The 11,631-nt window shown below is 40.4% G+C and overlaps 1 protein-coding gene across 3 annotated transcripts in view; it reads left to right on the plus strand.

Moving 5' to 3' along the window:
* Positions 1 to 11,429, plus strand: part of LOC130093560 (metabotropic glutamate receptor 7) — a 216,922-nt gene extending 205,493 nt beyond the window's left edge. For 2 of the 3 annotated variants that reach the window (XM_056260571.1, XM_056260573.1), the window contains one exon: positions 11,099 to 11,429. In XM_056260571.1, the coding sequence (XP_056116546.1) occupies positions 11,099 to 11,148 (50 nt within the window). In that variant the 3' untranslated portion in view covers positions 11,149 to 11,429. Of the gene's footprint in view, positions 1 to 1,401; positions 1,424 to 11,098 lie in introns of all 3 variants that reach the window. The other variant, XM_056260572.1, reaches the window with a different exon arrangement.
* Positions 11,430 to 11,631: the final 202 nt, after the last annotated feature.

Here is an 11,631-nt window from a genome sequence, read left to right on the forward strand (position 1 = left end):
AGTTTACTCTAAAAGTGTAAACCAATCGTTTACAGATTCGGAGGATAATTAAAAAAACAAATATATAAGAATAACGCATTTTAACAAATGATCTGTTAAGCGTCATAATATAATAATATTTGTAAATGTTATAAATAAAAGGTTAGTTCACCTAAAAATGAAAATGATTTCATCATTGACTCACCCTCATGTCGTTCCAAACCTGTGAGCCTTTCATTCATTTTGAAACACAAATTAAGATGTTTTAAATTAAATCCAAAAGATTTCTGTTGCTCCATTGACAGCTATGCAACTACCACTTTGACGCTTCAAAAAGTTAATAAAGAGATTCTAAAACTAATCCATATGAATTGAGTGGTTCAGTTCAAATTTTCTGAAGACTTGATCGCTTTATATGATGGACAGATTTCGTTTAGGCTTTTATTCACATATAAACATTGATCAGCGAACATGCACAGAGGCTCAACAGAATGACATGAGGGAGATTAATTGATTTTTTGGGGGGTGAACTAACCCTTTAATGAATGTATTATGTTATTTTATAAGAGTTAATTTATTTATTTGTAGATTTGCTGTCCAGGTGTGGTCCTTGTGTAAAGATCTAACAAATTAAAAGTTATCTTTTATTAAAACAACTTATAAATGTGTAACCATTATCCCCAAGCCTGACCCTTAAAGTTGCTTTCCCAAAAGTTGGGTGTAATGGCGAGCTCATGTCCCAGGGTGCAGTGCTTGAAAGATTCATTGCAGAATGTCACCATGAGCTGAAATTCTGTTGCTTTAGCCTGTTGATGTTGCAGCATGAGCTCATGTCAGATATAATGGAATGAAGTCGTCTGCTGAGAATGACCACATTTCCTCTAATGAGCACAAGATGGTGGGCCGCACACCGCAGAGAGAGAGTAATAGCGCAGGAGGCCAGAGGATTAGCATGTCGTCACTGTCAAAGGAAAGCCATGAGTCTTTGAAAAAGAAATGAAATTCCAAAAGATGAAAAGTACTTTTTGTGTTGTTTATTCAGCTTTGACTGGAATTGCAGGTCTTTGCAATCTTTCAGCTGCTTTTGGGATTCTCAAATAGCTACAGCACATAAAGAGAAAAAAATATTATGGCAATTTCAAAAATGACGGCATCAAGGTTTTTTTTTCTGACAGTGGCAATGCTTTCCTCGCATTATTAGTTATGCCATTCTTAGTTGTAAGAAATGGCATATCCAAAGTCAGAAATCTCCCCATCACCTTAGCACTTATATCTATGCTAAAACACACCCACCTTCTAACCTAGCTTGAAATTAAACTGCCATTTTAAATTTCATGACTGTTTGGACCAATCAGAATCTCTGCTTTGCTTCTATTGGACCAATCAGAAACAGCTCACCAAGTACTGTTTTTTTCCCAACAGGCTAATTCTCATAATTTATCAGGTAAGACCAAATTAATCTTCTACCTTTGGTTATGACCTTGCTCGCTTTTTGAACGCTGGACGAAAGGACGAGATGGAAATAATAATCGGTCTTTTGTGGCCATTAATCACAAGTTTCACAACTTGTGATGAAAATCCCACAGTGTCTCTTGGTAGAACTAGATAATGAAAATTATCTTTATTGTACCATGTACCGTAAGACATCAAAATTTAAATTAATTCAAAATCAGTGTCAATATGCCCTACACAATTTGAAGGGTAGCGTCGTAGTCAAGACCACCTAAGCCGAGACCAAGTCAAGCCCGGTGTGTTGAGACCAAGACCAAGACTTTGAGGGGTTGAGACCAAGACAAGACCAAGACCAGTGTGTGTTGAAACCAAGACGAGGACCAGACCAGTGTGTGTTGAGACCAAGACAAGACCAAGACTTTGAGGGGTTGAGACCAAGACAAGACCAAGACCAGTGTGTGTTGAAACCAAGACGAGGACAAGACCAGTGTGTGTTGAGACCAAGACAAGACCAGGACTTTGAGGGGTTGAGACCAAGACCAGTGTGTGTTGAGACCAAGACAAGACCAAGACTTTGAGGGGTTGAGACCAAGACAAGACCAAGACCAGTGTGTGTTGAAACCAAGACGAGGACAAGACCAGTGTGTGTTGAGACCAAGACAAGACCAGGACTTTGAGGGGTTGAGACCAAGACCAGTGTGTGTTGAGACCAAGACAAGACCAAGACTTTGAGGGGTTGAGACCAAGATAAGACCAAGACCAGTGTGTGTTGAAACCAAGACGAGGACAAGACCAGTGTGTGTTGAGACCAAGACAAGACCAGGACTTTGAGGGGTTGAGACCAAGACCAGTGTGTGTTGAGACCAAGACAAGACCAAGACCAGTGTGTGTGTTGAGACCAAAACAAGACCAAGACTTTGAGGGATTGATACAAAGACAAGACAAAGATCAGTATGTGTTGAGATCAAGACTCAGGGCCCTATCTTGCACTCGGCGCAAATGACTTTGTACACTGACGCATGTATCATTCCTATTTTGCACCCCTGCAAAGCGGACTTTTCCCTCCACAGACACACGTCGGTTAACTAAGAAATACACTTGCGCTCCCCGGGGCGGTTCAGCACAAAGAGGAGGCGTGTTCCAGCGCAAACTTTCCCTCATGCTATTTTGCTGTTCTATAAAACAATTGCGCCACTGACCAGAAAAAACCTAGTCTAAAGTCAGTGGCGCGTTGTTCATTATGCTATTTTAAGCGTGCATGCTTGGCCTTAATCAATGTAGCGGGTGCACAACGCGCATACACGTTGCTTCTCTCATCTAAGCAGCAGTTTTCATTTTTGCAAATCATACATTATTACGATAGATAGATAGATAGATAGATAGATAGATAGATAGATAGATAGATAGATAGATAGATAGATAGATAGATAGATAGATAGATAGATAGATAGATAGATAGATAGATTTATGATAGACAATTTATTATAAAAGCATACATGTAGCTTACACATTTACCCAAATTATCATACGCCTGTTTAACAGAAGTTAATTTGTGTGGGTTTCTCCATCCCCAATGTCACTTCTCTGTGTTTTACGGCCCTGACGAGAACGTTGCTCTCCTCGGCTGTGAACCGCTCCTGGCGCGCGCCTGGCAATTCCGCCGTTATAATAGGAATCGGCTTTAGAACAAGCGCGCCTGCTCTTAAAGGGAATGTGAGATGACGCTCTGATTGGTTTATTTCACGTTACGCCCAAACCACACCTATGAATAATGAAGCTACTTCAGACCAACCCCTTTTAGATTTGCGCCAGGCGCAAGAGGCATTTATCCCGCCGGGAAAATAGCAACAGCGCCGGGATCCGCCCACAAAGTTACTTGCGCTTTGCGCTTTGACACTTGCGTTTCAGATCGTTAAAATAGGGCCCCAAGACTTTGAGGGGTTGAGACCAAGATCTGTGCGTGTTGTGGCCAAAACCAGTGTGTGTTGAGACCAAGACCAAGTCCAGTGTGTGTTGAGGCCAAGACAAGACCAAGACCAGTGTGTGTTGAGACCAAGACAAGTCCAAGACCAGTGTGTGTTGAGTCCAAGGCCAGTGTGTGTTGAGACTAAGACAAGACCAAGACCAAGTTACTAGTCTCGAGGACTACAACACTACTAAAAGGTGCCAAGACCTTAAACTCAGCATGAAACGAAAGTTGCGATAGTCTTTTCTTCCCTATTGTGATGTCTATCTTAGTGAAACGGCTTCTCGAACAAGAAAAAAAGTAGGGCCCCTACTTTTTAAACTTTACCCCTGCAAGCTCACATTCATCTGCCTCATCTTTTGAGTGCCAAGCCTACATTTTAATAATCCTCAACCGATGCATAAAATCAAGTTCCCGTCTTGCATTTTTTTTCTTTTTTGATAATCCCTTGCAGTCAGATGTATGTCACAATAGGGGAAAAAAAATATTTATCAAATGTTGTTAATTTATAGCTCATAGGAGACTTAATAGTTCTCATAGTATTTCAACCTTAGCTGTCTCATTGCCATCTAGGTAAAAGTCTAGGAAAAACAAATTTTGAATGGAGACATTATTTGCAAAACCACATGAATTTTTCTCATCTACATGCAGCAAGCATTTTACATATTTAATGTTTCCAAGAAGAGTGTCTAATCAAAAGCTGAACATAGTTATGAAACGGTGAACTCAACTGTCAGAGGTAATCAGATGACACATGGAAGATCCCAAGCTTCAAACACAAGTCCCACTGCTCAATTCCCCTAACGCCACCGTGATGGCATAGCAGACTCCATCGCAGGTCCCAGAAGAGCCGTGAACCATCTGTGTCGGCCTTCCCTGTGCACTCACTGTTCTTTCTCTCTCCCTCTTCTGCTATATAACACACTCTGACTCTCTAAATAATTTTTATGGATATGTATGTATGTGAATGTTCTGAACCCTGAGATATCTGACACCCAAGGGAATAGACCATAAAACCATTGAGCCGAGATGGCAATGCCAAGAGCGGAATACCGTAATCATCGCCCTCATTCCCAACAATTTTGGTGGCACATGCAAATTCCAGTCGAGTTGATATGCGAGCTTCATCACTGAGACTCAACTGGCGCTGCACTTCACTGCAAGAACGCAGGACAAGTTTTGACGGCAAAAAAAAAACGACTGAATTTTATGCAACTGTAAACGGTTTGCATCAAAAGGGATGTTTAGATTTGCTCTGACAACAGTGATGATTCATATTTATTTATTCATTTTCACATTGACGCAAAGACAAAACTCAACCGTTTGTGAGCTTTCAACAGAACATTCAATATCTTAATGATCCTTACCCTTGCATAAAGAGAGAGAGTGTGCAGTATTACCGATATTAATGGCCCATATTATAATCTCATCCTAATAAAATAATATAAATGAACACTATAAAATTTTTCTTCCATTGTAAAGATAACCCTGTGCAAAGAGCTCAGACACCTAAATTCTGTTCTGATAGATACAGTGTGTTCCCTTTTTCAGTAATTTGTTGCGGTAAAGTGGCCAGAATTTGTTCATTTCAATGAGCCTCATTGGTAGAAAGAATTTCTGTGAAAATTGTTAATTATGTTTGTAAAAAAAACACACTTTCACAATTATTGCATCATGCAACAGACGTTTCACGGTATCTTTCTTACGCATGTACGGTAGTCGTTGCATTATTCAATGTAACTGTCATGTTATCATTCCTAAAACTATTCTTAAGAAGTTGTTGCATCATGCAACGTAACTGTCTTGTTGGCATTTTAAACATAGTTTTTACCTAATTGTTGCATTATGTGACATAATTGTGACATTATCATGTTTAAATGTATTCATAATTAGTGCATTCTGCACTGTAATTGTCATTCTACAGTTTGTAAAGCCACTCTCACGCAGTTGTTGCATTATGGGACGTAATAGTAATTGTTCGTAAAACCAATTGTACATAATTTTCACATTATGTGATGTTTTGTTTTAAACCATTCTTACGTAAATATTGCATTATGTATCGTAATTGTAACACTCATTTGTAGAGCTGCTCACGCAGTTGTTGCATTATGGGACGTAATTGTAACACTATTGTTCGTAAAACTATTTGGACACTAATTTTTATTCTTGCATAATTCTTGCATTATACAATGTAATTGCCATGCTATAGTTTGTGAAACCACTGTTACACAATTGTCGCATTATGTGACATATTTGTAACGCTATTGTTAGTACAACCATTGTACGTAATTCCTGCAGTACGTGAATTATGTTTAAAGCCATTCTTACACAATTATTACATTATGCAACGCAATTGTTATGCTAATATTTGTAGTCACTTTTATGCAGTTGTCACATTATGCGGCGTAATTGTAACATATCGTTCGAACAACAATTTGTGCGTAATTTCAGCATTATGTGAAGCTATCGTGTTTAAAATCATTCTTACATAATTATTACATTATGCAACGTAATTGTACCACTATTTGTCGGAATATTTGCATTATGTGACTTAGGGTACGTTTCCATGACAACGATATGCTTAAAACGGAGCAGTTTTTCCTTTGAGTTTTCCGCGTACAGACGACACCATTGCCAAAACGACCCCCATTCACACGGATCCACGAAAACGACTAAAAACCTGTATTCTGCTCCAGGCCATTAGATGGCGCTGAAACACTATAGACTGAACACGTAATACGCATGTGCATGACATCATAGTCTTCCAAGATTTGCGTTTTTGTTGTTTACATGGAGACCGTTTTCAAAAATTCGCACTTTTGAAACCTGTTTCCAAACGGTTGCGTTTTCAGGCTACCAAAACGCCGTTGTCGTGTAACCGAACGGCCCAAAAAAAGTTGAAAAAGACTTTAGACCACATAAAAAGTTTTACGTTTTTAGTTGAAAACGGTGTCCTGTAAACAGCCCCTTAATTGATTAGGCTGTACTGCAGTCGGTCAGGGGAGATGTACTGACCTCTGGATGAACTTTGATTATGTGAAGGAATTCGCTGTTGTCTGGAGGCATCACAGCTGGTGGGGCAAATACGGTCTTTAAAAGGGGGTCACATCACCTTTAGTTTATTTTACAAGGAAATACAGCCACCTTCAGTCAACTTGGTCCCATATTCTGTCTATCTCCCTATATTGTCCATCACTCTCAAATGTAATTGTCAAATATAAGTAGGGGTGGGGGAAAAAATCGATTCTTAGATGCATCGCGATGCGGACGTGGACGATTCTGAATCGATTCACAATTGTCAAAAATCGATTTTCAAAAAAAAAAAAAATTTTTTAGATATATATTTATAATAACGTAATATTGACGGAACGCGAAAGACGGAACTCTGAAGCGCGGAAGTGCAGTGGCCGGACCGTCTGTGGCGTGCACATAACAGACGCGGACGCGATGGCTGAGCGCCAAATCCAAACACCCTCCTCGTTAAAAGCTGACGTGTGGAAATATTTTGGCTTCTGAAGTTGAAGGGGGAAAGGAGCTGGACAAAAGCCACACTAGTTGTAAGCTTTGTAGAGTAAAACTAAAATATTTCGGAAACAAGACACATGAAGCCAAATGACACGTTTCCAGCCAGAGGAGGAAAAACACTCGGCTGTAACCTTACCGGTCGTTGTTATATTATTAATTTACTACAAATATGCTGCTGCTAGTTCAGACACACATGTATTTTCCTGTTGGTTCTTTGCAATGTTAATAAAATATATTGTACGTTAATTCTTTATGGGTCATTACTTTGTACTTTTAAAGCAAAGTATTTATAGTCACACACACACAAAAAAAAGATTCTGATAATCGATTTAGCATCGAATCGCAGCCCTCTGAATCGTAATCGAATCGAATCGTGAGGTGGGTTGCCAACTTTCTGAAATGGAAATAAGGAACGGGGGGGGGGGGGGGGATTCATACATTTTATATCATATTATAATGCAACTTATTAGGCCTATATATTTATAGAATAGCAAAGTAGGCTTAATCAATATACAGGACTTAACCACATATATAAAGGCTATCATGATCATTTTGCCACAAATGAACCATGTATTTGTTTAGATTATAATACGTTTTATTTTTAACTTAAACAAATACAACATATAACATTCGAAACTCATCGGCTTAGACTGCATTTGAAGAAAAATAAACACAACAGTTTTCTGTATCCTTGTGCGAACTTATTCAATAGAATTAGACTTCTAGAATGTGCTTTTCGGTGCAAAAATTTTTTTAAATTTTTTTGGGGAAGTTTTTCTTATCATAGCCTACAAATGTCTTCGGAAACACATTTTACTTGATTTACTGAAGCCTGTAAAATGCATTTGCAGCTGCACAGCTTGCACATTGAGCGTCTGGCTCGCTCAGGCTGCGCTGCCTCAACTGCACATCCAATGGCGTGGGCGCCTCTGACGTGCGACCAATGAGACAACTCTACGTCATTACACGTCAGAGCCCGTCAAGGTGGCGCCAAGTCCCCGAATTTGCATGCAGCGGGTCTTCGTTCATTCATCATAGTCTGTCTGACATATATATTAGAAGCTATGCGTCTGTCATGGATTTGCACTGAATTGATTCTCAAAAATACGGAACAAAGTGCGTTCCGTATCAGTTCAATACGGAACAAGCCTTTTATGTGTCAAATACGGAACGATTCCGTATTATACGGAACGGTTGGCAACCCTACTAGAGATTCCCACCCCTAAATATAAGAGGCAAATAGTCCAAACAATACGTGTATTTATTTGGTTTAGTGTGTGTGTGTGTGTGTGTGTGTGTGTGTGTGTGTGTGTGTGTGTGTGTGTGTGTGTGTGTGTGTGTGTGTGTGTGTGTGTGTGTGTGTGTGTGTGTGTGTGTGTGTGTGTGTGTGTGTGTGTGTGTGTGTGTGTGTGTGTGTGTGTGTGTGTGTGTGTGTGTGTGTGTGTGTGTGTGTGTGTGTGTGTGTGTGTGTGTGTGTAAATTAGGTCACCCTTATCTGAGCTCCTATTTCATAGGACCTATTGTATTATTTATATATGTTTTTGCATATTAAGGGCACTTCCCTCAATCCACATTCATCAAGCCCACATTTCTGAATAGATGGCACTCAGAGTGACATTTAACTCAAATACTAAAGGGGCTACTGACACTTAAAGGCCACAATGATCTCTCTACTTGGTAACCTTTACTTTTAAATATTTAGAGGTTCATTTACATGCAAAAGAGCACAACAAGCATCCGTGGATAAGCGCTGTAATTTAAGACTGGAGTCATTTCGTTACACAGAGTCTCTGCAAACACATCAGCGGCAGCTTGTGAAGGTCACGCTGTTATGACTGAAGACATTTGAGGGATTCTTACATAAGACTTATGCGATATTCATCTGCTTTTTAATTTTAAGTTGCTCTTTCATCATATAATGAACACAGTTAATTACATTCATGTGAGTTCATACTGTGGGTTTGAAATTCATCAGATCCCCTTACTGTAACTATTAAAGTATTAAGTAGCATCGCCCTAGAAGATTCTCAGAACCCTTAGTAAACCTCTCAGAATGCCCTAATAGCCATCCACCAACCACCCAGAAATACCGTTGCAACTGCCTAGCAACCTCTCAGAACACCCTACAACTACACAGTACACCCTAACAACCACTCAGAACACAGTAGCAACCTCCTAGTAACCTCTCTAAACACCCCATCACTTCCCAGAACACCCTAACAACCAATCAGAACACAGTAGCAACCACATAGCAACCTCTCTAAACACCCCACCACTTCTCATAACACCCTAACAACCAATCAGAACACAGTAGCAACCAACTAGATACCTCTCAAAACACCCCACCACTACTCATAACACCCTAACAATCAATCAGAACACAGTAGCAACCACATGGCAACCTCTCAAAACACCATTCAACTACACAGTACACTCTAAAAACCACTCAGAACACAGTAGCAACCTCCTAGTAACCTCTCTAAACACCCCACCACTTCCCAGAACACCCAAACAACCAATCAGAACACAGTAGCAACCACATAGTAACCTCTCTAAACACCCCACCACTTCTCATAACACCCTAACAACCAATCACAACACAGTAGCAACCACATAGCAACCTCTAAACACCCCACCACTACTCATAACACCCTAACAACCAATCAGAACACAGTAGCAACCAACTAGAAACCTCTCAAAACACCCCACCACTACCTAGAACACCCTAACAATCAATCAGAACACAGTAGCAACCACATAGCAACCTCTCAAAACACCATTCAACTACAAAGAACACCCTAACAGAGTTGGGTAAGTTACTCAAAAAAAAGTAATCCACTACAAATTACCAATTACTACTTTAAAATTGTAATTTGATTACATTACTGATTACTGCATGTAAAAAGTAATCTGATTACTAATTACTTTACTTTCAAGTTACTTTGAAAACATATTAAAACTACACAAAAATACACTACAAAGTGAAACTCAGTTCTTTCCGTAATTTAATTGGGCGAGCTCTGTGGACCCATAGACTATTATGTCTATGTGTGGACCTCCCCCCCTTCTGCCCGCGAGTCGTCAGGGAAACGGGCCAGCCCGCTGTAGTGCCGCGCCGTTAAAGCGCCGTACTCAGCGGGTCCCCGAGCCTTCTCCAGCCCGTTAAAGCTCGCCGGTGCGCCTGCCAGCTTCACCAGCTTCACTCGAGTCGCTCACTGACGGATAACGGCCGCCGCTTCCGCCTTTAATGACGACGAGATAGCTGCATCTGTAGAGAAGGACCGCAGCTAGCTTTCTTTACGTTATAAGAAAGCTACCCCGCCCCCCGTAGACGTCTGCGTCCATTTTAGCAGCCGCGTTCTCCGGTAATTCATTAAAACGCATGCTCATTAACTGACGCAGCCGCGCCAAACGTGATTAGAAATGTATTTTACTTAATAATTTTTCTTAACAATACATTTGTAACGTAAGTAACTTAATTTTATTGACATTAGTAACTGTAATCAAATTACATACATTTTAAATGTAATGAGTTACATTACTGCGTCATCACGAAATGTAATTACACTACAGTAACGCGTTACTTTGTAACGCGTTATACCCAACTCTGCACCCTAACAACCACTCAGAACACAGTAGCAATCACCTAGCAACCTATCAAAACACCATACAACTACACAGAACACTCTAACAATCAATCAGAATACAGTAGCAACAACCTAGCAACCTATCAAAACACACCAAGAACATTCTAAAAACCACTCAGAACACAGTAGCAACCTCCTAGTAACCTCTTAAAACACTTTAGCAAACACCCAAGCACCCCACTCCGAATATCCTAGCAGCCAACTAGCAACCTTTTAAAAGCCCCTAGCAACCACTCAGTGCACGCTAGCAACCAATCTATCAAAACACCCAACAGCTACCCAGAAGACCCTAGCAACCACCCAGAACATTTTCAAGCAAACACAGCAAACACAAACACAAACCTTTCAGGCAAACACAGAACACTCTTTGTCTTTAAGAGTCAGTTTCTAGACTTTTTTCGTTCCATACCAAAACATTGTCCCTGTCAGGCCTCCTGACAAGAATCAACGAATTCATCTCATTTTTAGTGAGGAAAAAAAGGAAGAAATATCAAATGAAAAGCAATCTTTCATCTTTCTCTCCTCTCAGGTCCGGCCGCTAAGAAGAAATACGTGAGTTACAATGACCTTGTGATCTGAGGGCCTCCATCACAGGAGGAAGGTGATCGATGGCAGTTCCTGGGTTCTCTCGGCTCTTTGGCACAAAAGTAAAGCGGGAAAAAGGCTTTCGGTGTACCTCTCTTTCCATCCTTCTTTTGTCCGAGGGCCAGGACAGTGACTGGGCCCTCAGCTAAACCAACGACAGAGGATCTCAGTTGATTTTCGACACCTTTAAGAAAAATAAAAAGGCAAAACCACCCCTCACCCCCCACCCCCCCAAAAAAAAAAATCACAAAAATAAATTGACGTCTGCAAAAAAACACAGTAGCAGGAATCAACGGATTGTACAACCGGAGGAAATACATTTTTGTTGGGTTTTTTTTTCTTCTGATGGAGGTGTAACAATGGCACAACACGACTGACCTCCTGTCAGTCAACGATTGAGGTTGCACTTGCCGTGATGGACCTTCGACAAGGCGTTTGTTCTGATAATCCATCACAGACTTTATTCAGGGCGCTGAT

This window comes from Rhinichthys klamathensis, unplaced genomic scaffold, assembly GCF_029890125.1.
Source record: "Rhinichthys klamathensis goyatoka isolate OS25496 unplaced genomic scaffold, OSU_Roscu_1.1 h1tg000009l_1, whole genome shotgun sequence".
In the NCBI taxonomy this organism is placed as follows: domain Eukaryota; kingdom Metazoa; phylum Chordata; class Actinopteri; order Cypriniformes; family Leuciscidae; genus Rhinichthys; species Rhinichthys klamathensis.